Source organism: Colias eurytheme, chromosome 11 (genome assembly GCF_061535395.1).
Source record: "Colias eurytheme isolate Ceu_HAF_F1 chromosome 11, ilColEury1 Martin Lab GWU primary, whole genome shotgun sequence".
Classification (NCBI taxonomy): domain Eukaryota; kingdom Metazoa; phylum Arthropoda; class Insecta; order Lepidoptera; family Pieridae; genus Colias; species Colias eurytheme.
In genome coordinates this window covers 3,469,107-3,487,415 of record NC_142990.1, presented here as the reverse complement: position 1 = coordinate 3,487,415, position 18,309 = coordinate 3,469,107, and the positions used below count along the sequence as shown (strand labels likewise).

Below are 18,309 nucleotides of genomic sequence, written 5' to 3'. Positions count from 1 at the left end.
GAAAGCTCTCATTGCCAAATATATTTTCAAGATATGTACATATAACGTTACACTAGATTTTTTAATGAAAAGCTTTTTATTTATTATTTAATAAGGCTTTAAATTGATATCAATTTGTTATGTATTTCATTATGTTTTTGAAACATAAAGGATGCCGAGTCATGATAACATTTTATTTATTTTTAAGTCTATCTATCTATTAATAATGGTATTAAAATTTTTTGTATATTACCTTATTGAAAGAAAGTCACTAGTCTAAATATTGGTTTTGTGGTATATTGTTTTCTCTAATAAGGAAGATGGGGACCCCCTTGTATATTAATTATCTCGTAAATGGCCCCAAGCTTGACAAATAACACAGTTTCAAAGTTATATTAGAATTTGTCACCGTTTAACTTCTGTTTGTCTATTTGTTTTGGAAGTTAATTACCAGTTCTGTGTATTTTGTATGTATCTCGGTATTTACATGTGATACTTCGTTATTAATGCATAGAATTTTTATTCGCAATTCGTGCGTGTAGAGCTGTTATATTTAGGAGTGCAGAGCTTTTTTGAAAAAGTTACAATATTATATTTCTTTAATTCGATAAAGTGTGTCTACGCTACACGCTACAGCTAATGACTAGCTGTGCCCTGCGGTTTTACACGCAGTGCTCCGCTCCTGTTGGTCTTATCGTGATGATATGCCTTTAGCCTTCCTCGATAAATGGGCTATCTAAAACCGAAAGAATTTTTAAAATTTTAAACAAACAAACTCTTCAGCTTTATAATAATATATTAGTTATAGATTTAATTACTAATTTATGCCTCTTAATATTCTGGGAATAGGTAATTGCTGGAATTAAAGAACCTATCACGTTTTATCGTTCAACGTTTCATGCGGAAATTCGCAAAGGATAATAAACGAGTAAAGTCTTTGGAAAGCTGATTTATAAAAACATTGTCAATGCACCTTTATCAGCTCAACAAAACTTAGATTTCTGTTAATAATATAAGTTTCTGATTTCGTTCAGGATTATAAAACTGTGACTCGGAAGTTTCAACAAAGTCCGACCTACTTCCCAGCTATCGTTTACAAGCCCTTTTTCCGACGGTCGTGTTCCACTATATTGCATTCCTCTGACATAGGAGATTAGATAAAGTTCGACTATTGATTCTATCGTGTACAATGTTTGCACGAATTATACGGGTACAAGAGGAGATACGTAACATGATAAGCAGTGCATTGGTGTAACTGTATCGTGTTATACCTATCTTTCTCGTTTCGATGATTCGACTGCATCGAAAAATATGATTTGAAAATGTAGGCAATTTATTATGTACTTTATAACAATGCAATTTTATTTATTTTAATCCTCTGATGTACGACGATATCTTGAAACAATTAGGTGCTTAGCTTGCATTATATGTATAAAGGAAAATTTGTGGATATGTGGCATACCTAAATATCAAATATAAAGCCAACAGAAATAAACGACGTTGTTAGAAATGTGTAGGTAGTTAAATGTTATTTATTTTTAAATTAAAGACTACGTTATTCGCTCAATATACTATTCAAGGGTTTATAGTCTGATTCATTTAATGGTTCGCTAAATAGCATGCAATATTCGACTTTTATGACTGAAACTATAACTAAATTATTTTACTATTTGAATTACGAATTGCACTGAGGCTGTCGCATGATTGGAAGTACTGAAAATATAATAAATAATGCAGTTGATTATCGGTTATTCTATCCTTAATGTGCAATGCTTTTCATTGATTTTCATCTTTCTTAAAATATGATAGACAACATACAAACATTTACATACAAAATATCAGTTATATCTATGAATAGCTATATCGTTCGATATTATGCTTAACTAAACAAGATTATACAATTTTTCACTCTACATGTTCTCCGAACAGCATTGAGGCAGATCTTGATACAGATGATAATCTACTAGCCTTTAAGTTGAAAAATAGGTTTGTTACTTCATAAGTATACTTACTTGGCCCGGCTGAATTTAGCACTACTGTCACCTGGCGCTTAATACAGTCGTTATTTTACATTCGCATCGACTTGCGCCTAACTTCAACCCAGCCAAAGCTATTGAACCTATATATTGTACAATACTCTCCTTTACTTAGATCCCCTATACTTAAATCTTAATCTATATAACATTGTGTAGGAGAATGGGCGAGCGGCGCCGGATCTCACGGCGTCGCCGGGCCGCGCTCCAGCCGGTCCGCTGCAGCCGGCGCGCAACAACCATGCGCCGCCCTGCGTGCTGCAGCCAGATTTTAGGAAGGTATGTGATAGAAAAGTATGCGAGGAATTAAATGTTTAGAATTTAGATGATTGCTCTTCCCCCTTTTGATTGATCTGATTTGTTAATTAAAGTAACGCATGTAGAAAAGTACAATGCGAGGCATACAGGCATCTCTAAACGTAAATAGACTTAGAAGATTGCTCGTGCTTCTTTCGATTGATCTGTTTTGTTACAGAAATTAAAACAATGTGAAATGCAATAGGTAGGTACGTATGCAGACGCATTTTATTGATCGATTTTCGTCTAGAAAAAATAGTAGACACTTCGATTAATTTCTGTTCATTTTCTGTAAGATAACAGATCAATTTCCCACAAATTTTCCACTATAGGTACTTCTACTTTGTAAATCCGCCAATACGAGATAAAATTATCTGTAAACAGATACAGACTAAGTACGTTAGTGAATTTCCTCATTAAAGCGTTTAATCCATTGGCAGGTATCGGGCGTTAGCAATGAAATATTCAGGCAGATTGAGATGGTTGAAAACGATCACGACGCAACGACGGCCGCGGCGCTCGAGGTAAGGATTTCTTGCTTAAATGTTTAATACACTCTTAGTTTTAAATTATTTACGATTGAGTAATGAGTTACTTTCTTTCTCTATAATTAAAATAAGGAGAACACTTTTTTAACAGCTATGAGTAATTTAAAAGAGCTCAAAAAAAATCACGGTTTAAATCACACATATTTTTTTATATTTGAAACTAGCTGTTCGTCTCAGCTCCGTCTGGTATAATAAATAAATAAAATAAATAAATATTATAGGACATTATTACACAAATCGACCTACTCCCACAGTAAGCTCAATTAAGGCTTGTGTTGTGGGTACTAGGCGACGATAAATATAATATTTAATAAATACATATATATAGATAAAATATTATAATATGTTTGTAGTGTAAAATATTTAATCTTTTTTTGTTTGTAGGCGGTGGAGCGCCGCGGTGAGATGATTGTTCGGATCCTTGAGCTGAGACAAGTTGGACGAAACAACATTGAAGCCGCCAAAAAGTTTTTCTCCTTGCAGGTATGTCCATAAAATGTACACTACAAAATATTTAGATAATTAAACTTTATATTTAGACGCTGTTGTGGAAAATAAAGGAGAAGTAACAAGTATACAGTTAAGCAGTTCAAGCTTTATACCTACAAGGAAGCTTTCCGCGTTAGGCGCTTTTCCACTATGTCAGCCGATTTTTCATTAAAATCCACTCTACCGTAATATTTATTCAGTAATATTTACACATTTAGAAGATGTTATTACAACGGACGACTAAATGTGATTAAAAAGTTTAGAGCTTGCATTTTTTATACATAACAATACCTGCGTGCTCAGAAATAAAACTGCCAAACATAAATTAAGAAAGCCTTCATACTTCACAAAGGATTACACCTCAATTTTCTTCTTCAAATATATCCTCCCGTCTTATATAACCATTTATTACCTCCTCAAAGAGGCGCGTGGAAAGGGAATTTATTCATCGATATTTACATATTCTAATTCCCTTTAAAAACAGGTAATTTCGCCCTCTTTGTTGACCTGAATACTTTCCTCGTAACCTAGTACTGATCTCGATGAAAGAGCTCTCACCAGACAGATCCATTGTTTGGCTTGGCCTAGATAATAGGAATGCGAATCCAATCTAGCCTAGAATTGGTAGGATGCGCACTCACAGCTCGTACATCCAGCCAATGTTATGCAATCTAATTGATGTCTCTGCGGTTTGATCGGTTTGATCTAGCATTTGATAGCAATAATGGGTTCAAATATAGCTCTATAATGTCTCTCAATCACCAATTTCATAGTTTATGTAGAAATATGACCACATTGAAGTCGTGTGTAGGAATAAACCTTCAGCCAAACAATTCTTAAAGTCTATTTCGAATTTATTGTTGGAAAATAACTAATAAAATGTCCACAGGATGGACGCCACATAGTACAACTGGTTGAAATCGTAAAGCGACCAGGACAAACTTTAGGGCTATACATTCGGGAAGGGGACGGGGGCACCAGAACAGACGGAGTGTTCATATCGCGAATAGCTTTAGAGTCTGCGGTATACAACAGCGGGTGTCTGAAAGTGGGAGACGAGATTCTGGCGGTCAACCTGGTGGATGTTAGGCGTATGTCGCTGGACGATGTTGTGATCATCATGTCGATACCCAGGCGGCTCCTGCTTTGCACTCGACAAAGGAAAGGTATGAACTAATTGTGACTTTTATAGACTTTGCCATACAAGTTTTTGAAGTGAAAACTTCTTTAGCGGCGTTGAGCACTTTTTCTGTAATGGGTATAAAATCTTAAACTCGCGTCAGGACACGTGACCTGATCCAAAAAGCGTAAGACGGATGGATATCAAACATGCTCAACGTTAATAATCAAGTTTTCACTTCTGCCGGCACTCCCGGAGTGCAACCCGTCTTTTTTTTAGATTTATGTTGGTCCTTTTTATTCGTTTTTCGTTGTCCTCCTTGAAATATATTGTGTTTTTTACTTATTTATGTATTATTGTGAAAATAACAATATTGTGAAACATAACGATTAATGCGTTTTTTCGGCTTAAATATCCATTAGCCTGTTAACCAAAATTTGGGACTCGTAGATTTCAAAGTTAAAAATAGCAAAATAATTATGAGCTTACATTAAAACTACAGCATAAATACATGTTTATATGTTATACTCTATATTAGAACGTAACATTTTTGTTCAGTGCAGTGAAATGTAAACGAGGCCGCAAAATTAAAACATGTTTCGTTTACTTTCAAATTAGAAACACACTGTTATTGCAATATTTTTAAATGAATAATTCCTTTCATATTTAGTTCAAAAATTCTTTTTATTTAATTGTTCTAACCAAACTGTGTTAAGTTGTGCAATCATAGTTTGTGCAATCAGCGAGATTTTATTTGCAGTAATAATATGTGGTTTTGAATAAGTTGCTTACATGATAATCTCGATACATGATAATCTCTAAATTAAATGACTCCCTTAATCTACATTGTAAATATACAACCAAAACAATATTTAAAATACCTGCTTTGTATTCGTTAGTACCTACCAGAGAAAACAAATTTTTGAACGGTATTAGGCTGCTCCACATCTGTTTCGCGAGGCTTTGTATGGATTCGCCTATATTGACTTTCCTTTTCCAAATCAAACTTTCCTCAAATATAAAAGAACTGCCAATAAAATATAAATTTTGTCACATATCCAGGTAAATCAGGACCAGGATCACCGTCTCTTCCGCGTTCAGAGCACAAACCGCCACCAGTGGTGGTGTTGAAAAGGGACTGTCGGGATGATGATGACAGAGATCGGGATAGAGTCGATGGACTTTATTCACAGTAAGTATAAAAGTTCGGCTTTAATTTAGTATATTTTTTGTGTAAACGGTTTAAAAAAACGAGAAAATATAAATTTATAAAGAATAGAAAGAATTCGATCACGAGGCGGGACTCGAACCCGCATCCTTTCGCGCCATTCGATGCGGGTTCGAGTCCCGCCTCGTGATCGAATTTTTTTCTATTCTTTATAAATTTATATTTATAAAGCATTTGAATGCCATAAAACCAAAATATCAAAAACGAGAAAAACTCAGAAATTTTAATGCACTATACTTAATTAGGAATAATTAGGAGAAAATTCATTTTATAATGTGATTAAATATACCTAAGTACATCTTTATCAAACATTTTTGGTATTCTCCGAGGTACTTGTAAAACTATTTGGCAAAGTTATACTAAGAACTATTTTGACGACCCGGTCACGGTACATTCCTAGTAGTTAAAATGAGTTTATCAGCTAGGTAGCTGAAAATTACAGTGGAATGCGGAAACAAGGTTGTTTCCGCATTCCACTGTTATTTTCTCACTTGCTATATTATAGATGTTGATATCATACAAAATATACTCCTTTTCTGATTTCTCACTTTAGATACAAATGTTGATTTCACACAGATCCAGACATATATTCATGTTTTTTCTTTTATACAAATGTTTATTGCACGTATATCTAGGTATATCTTAATATATATAAATCTCGTGTCACAATGTTTGTCCTCAATGGACTCATAAACCACTTAACCGATTATAATAAAATTCGCACACCATTGTGTAGTTCGATCCAACTTGAGAGATAGGATAGTTTAAACATGTAGGTACCACGGGCGAAGCCGGGGCGGACCACTAGTTATTTACTAATGGTTTCTCAGGCATGGAACACTCCGATCATCTGGGCCTTCAGGGGGCGTACGGCCGGTCGGTGATGGGCGGGAAGAAAGAAGTCGCTTACAACTTGGAGCATTGTCACCAGATTCCACGCCGTTGGACTTGTATTACAATTCTAGACCACCTTCTGATCATTCTACTTGGAGGTAAGATTTAGTAAAAAGAATTATAGAATTGAAGACGAAGTCAGATATGCATATTATTCGAGTTCAACGTTTAAGGAAAATTTAGATTATGTAAGAAGTCTTAGAGTGATTTTTATTTCTATGAATTTGAGGACTGAATTAATACAGAGATTGTAAAATAAGACTCTTGATATTGATTCATTTAATATTTTCATAAATACAACGGGATACGAACTTATTGTAGATTCACTATCAGACACTTCGAATTAGGTTACCATAAGAATCTTGCTACAAACATTCACAGTTCTTTAGTTATGTCTATTTGTTACACAGAAATATTATTAATTTATTTATTGCCTTTCAATATATTGTAATCTATTTGAACAGTTATCGACCGCCACCGCCGGTGATAACAGAGCAGCCGAAGTCAACAGCGACCCACTTTGTGCCCTATGAAAGGTCCTACCCCAATACTTTGGAAAGCTTAGCTGAGAAGGTTCATTCGTTTTACCCATCGGATGGTGCAAGGTACGTAAATATTTTATATTTTTTTAACTATGCTACCTATTTTATAATAATTATTTAAATAGTTTTTGTTAAGCTATTGAGCGCGGGGACCGAATCGAGAAATTCCGTAACGAAAAAACCTCACGCTCCCCACTCCGACGGGCGCGGAGGTGTGGCTTGAAGGCATAGCATGCAATAGCTTTACCGCGGTAGTCCCCGAGTGCCACACGTCTTTTTTTTTGTAATCAAAAATGTATTGTTAAAAGTGCTGGCGAAAATCTGTATAGAATAAGTTTTCGAAGTCGTAAAGACTATAATAAGTTTGATGTTTTTCATGAACTAGGAGTTTCAGCATTAATTGCTATGTCATTTTTGTTTTAGTACTCGATTTGGAGGAAGAGTGCCGCGATCAGGATCAGAACAACAACTTCCACGCGCTGAAACGCATTCAGATTTCGGCAGACATTCTCTGTTGCGTTCTAGTTTGAAAGCATCTGGTGCTACTGGACCTCCTGGTGGTAAATATTGTGTTATCTATTTAAAAACTATTGTACCAGATATCTGATAAATAATATTTTTTTCATTTGTCTTAGTGCCACTGAACGATAAAAGACGTGGTTTCGAATTCATTTAAATGTATAAAAATAATAAGTTCAAATAAACTGTAAGTTTATTTCCTTTACTTTGCATAAATTATCCTAACATCAATTGATGTTTTTGTCACAGCATCTACGTTATCGAGATATCAACGCTATGGTGGAGTTGGAATGCAAGTGCCTGGAATGCCTGGTTCTGGTTTAACAGGAACAGGCTTGTCTGGGTCTGGCTTAGGACCAGGTCTTCCTTCAGGATTGTCATCAACTGGCCTAAGCGGCCTCACTGGCTCGAGTTTAGTTGGAACTGGCCTAAGTTCTGGCTTAGGCACTGGCTTAACCGGTTCCGGATTGAGTTCAACTCTCGGCGGTGGATATGGAACTACTGGCCTTGGATTATCGTCATATGGAAGCAAATTTGGTACGACGAGAAGAAATCGAAGCTTAGATTACTCGTCGGATACAGAAGCTACGGCTCCTACACGGACTCCGTACTATTCTGGCTTGAGTGGATATAGAAGCAGTACGTTAGGAAGGGATATAAGCTCTAAGTTTAATTCCTTGCCAAGAGACGTCAGAGGAACTGGCCAAAGGTGAGGACGTTTTAATAGAGAGTGTAGAACTTTGGGTATTTAATTAATAATGTTACATTCTTTGTAGATTGGGATTGTCCAGACGAGCCGGTAGTGTACTTCAAGATGAACCCGAACCTTTATCTTCACGTCTGGATCTTCGTTCTTCCAGAGGTAAGCACATAACTGAATCTTCCTAAGAATACCTTGAACTTACTACGAGTATATCTGAATTTGAGATCAACTACACAGCGATAACAGCTTTTAATGGTTCTAAAATCTGACATATTTTTGGTCTAATCGCGTACATTTTTTCTACAACCTTTTCATTTACATTAGTAAGACTTTTTCCGAAAATCCCCCATTCTCTTTGCATATGATATACTAACAAATTCAGGTCGTCTCCCGTCCTCACCGTCAGTGTTCACATCGGACGAGTACCGCGCGTGGCTCTCCCGCGCTCCCTCCACTAGTGCGCTCTATGAAAGTCTGCGCCCAAGACTGCCGACGCATTACTCGGCTGAGAATATACATGATGCACTTAAAAATGTAAGTATAATGAAATATTTTGAGCTTCAATTTTTGACGTGACAACGTCTTATAATTCGATAGAGCCGGCTGCACGCACGAAAAAACATGACTCATGCGGCGTTACCTCGCTCTGAGGCGTTCCATGTAAGGCTTGAAGTGCAAGCGATAGCGCGGAACGAGCGACAAAGAAGCACAATCCGCCTTAAGACGTTGTCACGTTCAACTATCGTCAGTAAACCGACTTTACAGACAACCAATTTTTTATCATAGATTTTGCCCAAGATAGCGAATTTCTCGTCGATACTGGTCTGTCTGTATTATTTTCCATTGTTTTAAATTCATTTTATACATCACGTCAACAAGATGTAATCATTGTATTTTAATTAACTTTATTTATGTTACCCAATTTCTGTTTTCCATTGTATTAGATACATTTTGTTCCTTAAAATTTTAAATAAACTTTGGTGGTTTTTTAACACCTTGATAATTTCACAGATGGAAACAGGCAGTCGCTTTGGTTCTACACTTGGTTTGGCTGGTCGTCGAATTGAACGTCCGCGACATTTGCCTGCACGTTCACTGTCTTCGCAACAACTTGGTTAGTAGTATTTTGTATCCTTTGTAATCAAAAAGAACATAATCCATAAGCAACTGTATTTTGTTGAACACATGCTGTATTCATGAGAAAATTAAATTTAAAAAAAAATATATTTTTAACGTACTTACCAATTATTATTAATGTTAAATTAAGTTTTGTAACAGTATAATAAAAAATCATGAATAGTATTTGCATAGTCACATTACCATAATAATATTATGTAGGTACCTAACATTTTTTTTAATCTGTTACTATTTTTAAGTCATTTATAACATTACAGGACCTACAGCCAGTGGTTCTCCTTCAGCACGTCGTGTGAGACAATTGCTCGAGCTAGGTTCAAAGTTCTCGTGCCCTAACCCTAGCCCGGTTCCTACACCGGGATCTAGACATCAACGTCATTTGGATATCAATCCTAATGGTATTACGTTTGTTTTAGCTTGTATTATATATTATCAATCGTCTTATCTATCATCTATGTTAAATTTTTTGACATTAGTATTGTTATCAGTTGCATTTTATATTGTGCTTCTCTACATTTATTAATTTATTTTATTTTACCTAAAACAGCTATTGCTCCACCGATAACACTATAATTGCTTTAATATATAAAAATAGAGCGTGAATTTAAAAATACATTCAGCAAATACATTTTAATGTAGTTAAATTTTGAATAAGAGCCTTTTTTGTCACTTATTACTTGACAATTTTGCATTATGTGTTTTATTATGTACATAATATATTTTTCGGTGGTTTATTCAAACGTGTTTTTCCAGAGTTCTTAAAGTACAAGATAGAGAAGCCAGGCGCGGGGGGTCTGTCCACATCTATGACGGGTCTATCCCGGCTGTCGGGCGGCGTGTCCGGGATGCTGTGGGTGCATCTACTAGCGGGGCGAGGGCTGAGACCGGCCCCCTCGGGGTCGTCCCCGGGCTCGCCCCCGTCGGGGCCATTGGCCCCACCACAGCCACCGGTGGCACCCCGCGACCTGTATTGTGTGCTGGAATGCGATAGAGTGCATAAGGCTAGGACTGTGGTAAGTTATTCGTTAAAAAAATGCTAACATGAATTAATCAAATCTTTACTTTTTCTTTCTCAAACATTCCTTTATTCAAGACTTTTGAATTTGAAATCGTCGTAATGTAAATTTATTATTTAACATTGATTCAAACAGTAGACAAGAAGAAACATTCAGAGAAGAGTCGGCAAGAAACTCTATATCTTCCTACCTTCCTTTTATAAATTTTGTCAATTGAACAATAAATTCTTTGACTAAGGTGACAAATTTTTCCACAATCTGGTCTGAATTGCAAGCTATTTGTCGCAAATTTTCTATTGCTATGAAAAATTACATGCTACTTCTATTCCAGGTACGCACAGGCGAACTCCAATTCGACTGGGACGAGTCCTTCGAGCTAGAACTAGTGGACAACAGACAGCTAGACGTGCTAGTGTACTCGTGGGACCCGCAGCACAGACACAAGCTGTGCTACCGCGGGGCGGTCACACTGCCGGATCTCTTGTCACGCTCTGCGTCGCATCAGTTGGCTATTAGGGTAAGATTTGAAGCATTAAAAATGTTATAGATTTAGCAATTTGAAATACTTGCAAAAATTAATAAATTTTTGTTGATAAATGTTTAGTTAAACGCTTTGAGATAAAGAATGTAAGAAATAAAGTTTATTCATCAGTATAGCACAAAAAAACCGTATTAGGGAAATTAACAGAATTTGAAAAATGGAAAGAAATTTAAAAACCGTAACGATTTGAAATCTTTATAGCTGTTGGGCATTGCCTATACATAATTAATACTCAAAAACTCAAGAAAAAAATAACTCTTATTACTTTCATTTATGCTACTAATTATTATTATCTTCACTTGTTTTTTCAAATCAATGCCAAATAACATTCCATATCACACAGATGGAACCCCGCGGCACGCTGTACGTGCGTGTCCGTCACACGGAACCTCACGAACTGTTCCGCCGCCGCCCCGCCCCCCCGCGCCTCTCCCCACCCCCACTGTTCGGTGCAGAACTCGACCAAGTTATAGCGAGGGAAGTGCGGCCGAGTCATGCTCCCCCCGTACCATTAATAGTGAGGCGGTGTGTAGAGGAGATTGAGCGACGCGGATTGGATATTATTGGTAAATATATCATCCAAGTATCTGAGCTCAAATCGTTTCAAAACCAATCGTATCAAAAAAGCTTAAAACTATAAGTGTGGACGAACCACGCACCACTAGTACCGTTTATAGTGAGACGGTGTGTCGAGGAAATTATTGGTAAACATTTAGGCTTAGTATCGTAACTTGATAGTATCCCTATAAAACATCCATCGCCATTGTTCGATCCGAAAACCATCTGAATACTTGTATTTTTATAAAAATAAACTCAACTCACTATTAATTCAACTTATATTTTTCCTTTCCAGGCCTATACCGTCTTTGCGGATCCGCGGCAAAGAAACGAATCCTCCGCGAGGCGTTTGAACGCAACGCTCGTGGCGTCGAATTAACCCCAGACTCTGTTCCCGATATAAATGTGATTACCGGAGTGTTAAAAGACTATTTACGAGAACTACCACAGCCGCTGTTCAGCCGTTGTTTATTCCAAATGACATTAGATGCTCTAGGTAAATGACGAGTTCCTTATTTCAAAGCATTCATAAAAATTTCATTCTTAAAAAAATTCAATACCTAAGTTTGTTTTTACAAAATCTACAAAAATGCGATAATACATATTATTTATAAATGAATTAATCTCTCAATCATATTTCTATTTTTATACTTCCTAATTTCTATTCTATTACAGTTTGAAATCAACTTAAATATTCTCGATGTTTTTCCAGGAGTCTGTCTACCAGACGACAAAGAAGGGAACGCCAGACTAATGGCGTCGATAGTAGAATGCTTACCGCGGGCAGCTAGAGCGACGTTAGTCTTCCTTCTCGACCATCTAGCACTGGTGGTCGCCGCACAAGATAGGAACAAAATGTCCCCACAGCATTTGGCGGTGGCTTTAGCTCCTCCATTGATGCTACAGTCCCAACCACCGTCTGAAATGGATTACCAGCGACCGATACATGTTCTGCAGTGTCTGCTGCAGATCTGGCCGGCGCCGAAGCGTTCAGGTAATGTCATCATCTATTGCGTTTGCATTTATTCATGTGTGTAATCAAATTTTGCTACTTAAAAAAAAGATATTGGCATTATTTTTAAGATAGTTTGCATTTATTCATGTGTGTAAACAAATTTTGCTACTTTAAAAAAAAGATATTGGCATTATTTTTAAGATAGTTACTTGAGAAACATTTCTAAACGATGCAAAAGTGAATTGTATTAGAGGTAAAAATAAAACAGTAATTCTTATTCCAAATTTCTCAATAATTAGTACTGCTGGTTTCAGATTTTTCCAAATTTACCTATCGACGTTGACGTCACAAATCACAATGGACACCACGTCTAACGTTATTATAACAAAATCTCTCATCGGCTTTAAGTTTCAAGGTAACAGGGGGAAATTGGTCGGAATTGATTCGATTTGGGCGGTCTGAAGGCACGTGTAAAGCATCACCTTAACGCATGTATGTTTGTAGACAGTTCGGCGCGGCGAGCCAGCACTCGGGCCGCGTGGCAGCAGAGCCAGTGCATCGCAAGTGGCCTCAGCCACCCTCCCCCCAGGTACATATGGATCATGTTTATATAAAATCTCGGCATTTTTTATTGTTTTCAATAATGGCTTCGCTTAATGGCGGAAGGAGTACCGCTAACATTTTCTTACAAAACTAGCTTTCCGCCCGCAGTTTCGCAAGTTGTATCTAAAACCTTATAAGATACAAACTAAAATCACTGTATTAAAAAAACCGCTTCAAAATCCGTTGCGTAGTTTTAAAGACACATACATAGCTACATACATATACTACATACATAGGGAAATAGGGACAAAGAAGGCGACTTTCTTTTATACTATGCAGTGATAAATTAATAGAAGAAAAAGAATTGGTACCTAAATCTCTACTACGTATCCTTTCAAATAATAATTAAAGTGATATCCACCCCCACAGGCCGAGTTCCGCCCTCAGTCAGTCCATATCGGCCTCCAGCGGCAGCATCAGCAGCATCTCCGCAGCCAGCTCACTCGGCTCGGCCCGCGGCAGACCGCTCGCCGCCCGCACATGTACGTATTATGGGATAATAGTCTTTATTTGTATGTGTCGTAAGGCTTCTTTTCATTTAAACTTTTACACAAATGTGACTTATCATTGCTTATGTGTATGTGTCGTAAGGTATGCTTTCATTTGAACTCTAATATGAAAATGTGCCTTGTGTTTGATTGGTTATGTGATAATAGACTTTATTTGTATGTGTCGTAACGTATATTTTCATTCAAACTCAAGTTTGAAAAAGCTCTTTGTGTTGATTGATTATGTGATGATAGGCTTTATTTTTACCTATGTGCACTGTGCAGTAACGTATTCATTAGAACTTTTCCGAAATACATGTCGCATCATTGGTTATATTAAAATGGACTTTATGTGTATGTGCGATAAAGTATATTTTCATTCAGACTCCATTTCGAATCTCGGTTATTAAAATCACTTTAATTTTATGGACAGTAAGGTATTTTTTCATTGGAACTGTTAAATCAAATTTGTTCCGTTTCATTGGTTATTTTAAAATGGACGTTGGACGTTATTTTATAATATGTATATTGATTAAAACTCAAAGATATGCCACCTGCCGATTTCTTTATCAATTTATTTTAAACTATTCCTTTAGGTAGGAGATTTGTGTGTTTAATTGATGATACCTAATAGGTTTACATATTTTGAGTAAGAGTTTATAAAATATTTTACTTATGACTTAATCACAGTCTTAATGTGTGCTGAATTCTGTAAAAATATTTTGATAGGTACTAATATCTGGATATAATACCCCGAGCCGGATCTACTGTATAAATAATTTTCAATCATTAAGTAAGAGAAAGAAGCGTAGGTCAAATTTCCATAACATAGAAAATAAGACATTTTATAAAAGAAAAACTTGAATTATTTAATCAATAATAAATAATTTTATTATTTGCATTACTCATACTGAGTTCCGATTCATGTAATTATTCGTTCTCATTTCATTATTTTTTCATTTCAAATCGTGCCACCTCTTTCAAACTGAGATAGCAAAGTACGAAATATGAAAGAAAATGCATGAAAGTATCATCATTAGCCCTTACCTACATATTATGTATTCTTTTAGATATAGGTAAACGGAAAGTTACCAAAATAGAGCATTTACATGGCAGGATGATTCCATAGAAACAGTAAACCTATGAGGAAATAGAACGATACGTTCTTTGCAAGCTAGATGAAAAAAATCTTGAATGCTGTGCATGAAATTTACTTTTAAAGTTAGGTAAAGTTATTTGTTAATGTTGCTATTATATTGCGTTTAGCTGCGTACCACAGCATGCCTAAGCAGGCTCTCAAAATTTCACTAAACAATGGCACAACGGAGGACTTTTTTTTTTGTAATAAAAATGATTCGGAAGATAACACTGATTGTCTTGTTGTGCGTGGCTAACCGCCAAATTTTGCGAGTGGCTGTGTTTCTGTCAAGTGAAAAACGATTTTCCTTAAACTATCTGAGTTTCCCATCACGTTTTATTTACGCAGCAACTCTCTATCTCTAATAGTTTAGCTGGACCTCTGGGGTTTCAAGTCAGTATGCGCAGGCCTTCTTTCAAAACCAAAATAATGTGTTGTCGACAGGTTTAAGTAAGTGTGCAGTATTTAAAATCCCTATGGCATGTAGTAGTAGACATAGTTGCAAGACACACTGACGTAAAACAAGTTTAGAGCAGCATTAAATATTAAAAACATTAGGTTAAGGTAAACTCTTTTTGAAGGCGGTTCAGATAATTGTGCTCATAATTGACTCGGTTATCGCGTCGACGAAGTTTAATACTACATTACAACAAAGACGAAAATAGCTGTCGTCGTAACGATTGTGATATAACTGCCATCTAAAATGGTTTATCTGTGTTAAAAATAAAAATACGCAACCCATTGTTAAATAAGTTCACAACTTAATGCTAGCTTAACTACTATAGTATTTTTTCCTGGCTCATAAAATTTACCATTAAAGCTAATTGCGTGCTAGGTAATGAGGATACTTATAGTATGATATGTTTTAACGTTTACGTTTTTTAAAACACTCCATTCAATGGAACTTCTGATTTTTTTTTGTTTGGCGTGATACTTTTTGGTTATTTCCCTATTATTATAAGTAGAGGCATTTTTCTTTATATTTTAATAGATACGTAATAAAAATCCTACGATCGCTGCACATCATCAACGAGATAACGGTGACCTTTCGGTTCCAGGTTCTCTCATCAGTCAGGGCCGGCCAATATCGTCCGCAGTCGCCTCTACGCGGCCCTCTGCCCGCTCCGCCTCGCTCCCGGCAAGTGACGGTCTCGTCTCCCGGTTCGGCCAGTAGCAGCTCGGGCAGCCACAGCCCGGCCGACACCATCAAGCACGGCGGCTCCGTGTCGTCGATCCTGCGCCAGCCGGAGCGGGCGCCGTCGTCGTCCCCCAGGAACTCGCCTCGAGCGTCGCCTCGCGCGTCTCCCAGGGACTCGCCGCGCGGCACTCCCCGGGATCTGACGCCCCGGGAGTCCCGGGACGGGTCGCGGGACGGTTCCCGGGACGGGTCGCGCGAGTCGCCGCGCAGCGCCATCCCGGGCACGTCGGCCGGGCTGGCGGTGACGCTGAACTCGCCGCGCTACAGCTCCACCAACCCGTTCCTGCAGCAGTACGACGCCGAGGAGGAGGCGGAGGCCTGGCGCGCCGCCGACATATTCTCCTCGTCCGCGCACGCGTAGGGCTCCCGGCGAATTGAACGTTTTCCTAGTCAATTTTTTTAAAGAATCGAAAGAGTGCTACGATTCCGCCGGACGCTGCGTCGTCTCGAGCGGGCGCGTTCGCGAATTTGTTATATATAGCGAGTTATGGTGTACATTATGTGAGAGCGTTCGAGACGCGAGCGAGCCGCCGGCCGCCCTCGCGGCGACGGTGATGTATTGTACATTGTATATAATTGAGTACGTATCGAATGCGGGCCCGCTCCGGTCCCGCACCGGCGGCCGGCCCGCCGCACACCCCATCCCACATATCAGAGACTTGCGTGCACCATCGACACGAGTAGCAACACTACACTCGAATGCGACACGAACACTTCGTCGAACTCCGTCGTCGACAGTGGACACAAGTCAGTAGGCAGGCAGGGAGTGTACAGGACGAAGTCGGAATGTCTAGAGACTGAGGCCATATCAGAGTAGCTCGTAGAGGTCGCGGTGGGCGGCCATCGTAGGACGAGCGATCGCGTCACGTTTATGGGTCTAGAGGCACGACTGTTACGAAAGTTTAAAATATTCCAAATATTCCTTGTTCATTATTAATAAATTAATAACTATTATACATATAACTATATATTAAAGTAAAATAGTGTTAGTGAAGCATTTTTACGAGTCGCTAATTCTGTGAAGGAACGGATTCTTCCTTTAAAGATCGGTCGCAATCTCGAGATCTGGGATCGTATTTGCGAATTGAAAATGACTAATTTCAACGATACAATAAATAAAATGCTGATATTTATTTACAGTTCTTCGATGAAATAATTAATAATGTTCTCCGAATTGATATTGCTGTAGGACTTTTAAATATTCATATTATATTGATAAATTCAAAATATTGTTAAACGTTTATTATCTGTCTGATAAAGAGAATTAGATAAATGTATTTATTGATAGGATAATTTGAAATTCGCAAATAATATCTCTATTCTTATAACTAGCGTCTGCTAGACATATAAGAGTGATGGAAATCGACCAATGACAGCACTGATTAAAATCTCACTGCCATGATTGGTCCATTTTAAATAGTTACGCATATTATTACCTTAATACACTTATTTATATGTCTGTCGGAGGCTCTTTGGTTACTCGATGCTTTTGAGCAACACTTCAAGACGAAGTTTTGTTACTGTTTTTTATAATATAGAGTTGCACAAAGAACACGACTGAAATGGGACACAAGGTTTTTGATACTTTACCATTTTACCCTTTTTCTCATTTGTGATATATACTAGAAGTTGCGTTGGAACCTCGCCTTTTATATAAATGTAAGTCTGTTCATGAATTCCTATATTTGCTATACATTTTGTTACAATGTTTTGTATTTATTTAACTGTTACGCTCTTGATGTCTTCTGATTTAGTCGGTTTTAGACGTTGTATACTACGTGCTTATCAACGAATACGAAATATTATATTAAGTAAGAAAACTTTGGAATTCATGTACGGATTCTCATAATTTACGACGTCATGTCTTAAGGCCCTGCCAAACAAACAGTGAATAAAAGTACAAAGAAGCAGTTTCGCAACTATTGGAATTTGGTTCGTTGTGTGTTTGAGGTTTGCCTTAGAGGTTGAAAGCGAAGACAATATGATTTTGAAATCTTTATAGAATCTGACGATGAAATGTATTAATCTCAATGATATCGCCTTCGTGAGTTAAAACGGAACCACGTGAAGTAGATTGTATTGCCATATTCATTATATAATAAAATAAAATAAAAAAATAATGCATTTATTAGCTTAATATATGAAAATTGATAGCTTTTAACTGTTCACTATACATACTTGTTACTAATATTAGACAAAGCTATTAATATTGTTACCGAACATTGAATTTATTTCACGTGGTACGCTTAAGTTGGTGCTGTCGGAATCTTAATGGGTCCACTTGCTATATCTAATCTAAATTATTATTATACATAATTTAATA

The 18,309-nt window shown here is 37.2% G+C and overlaps 1 protein-coding gene across 1 annotated transcript; it reads left to right on the top strand.

Moving 5' to 3' along the window:
- The first annotated feature begins 2,753 nt into the window (after nt 1–2,753).
- Nucleotides 2,754–18,309, top strand: RhoGAP100F (Rho GTPase activating protein at 100F). Its single transcript, XM_090106987.1, has 20 exons — nt 2,754–2,833; nt 3,242–3,340; nt 4,236–4,512; nt 5,529–5,658; nt 6,525–6,686; nt 7,053–7,193; nt 7,554–7,690; nt 7,899–8,358; nt 8,426–8,511; nt 8,735–8,886; nt 9,364–9,466; nt 9,747–9,887; nt 10,243–10,502; nt 10,837–11,022; nt 11,390–11,612; nt 11,900–12,100; nt 12,317–12,598; nt 13,068–13,148; nt 13,532–13,644; nt 15,847–18,309. Exons 1-20 carry the CDS (start codon nt 2,789–2,791, stop codon nt 16,345–16,347), a joined length of 3,780 nt encoding a protein of 1,259 aa, XP_089963113.1. The 5' UTR covers nt 2,754–2,788; the 3' UTR covers nt 16,348–18,309.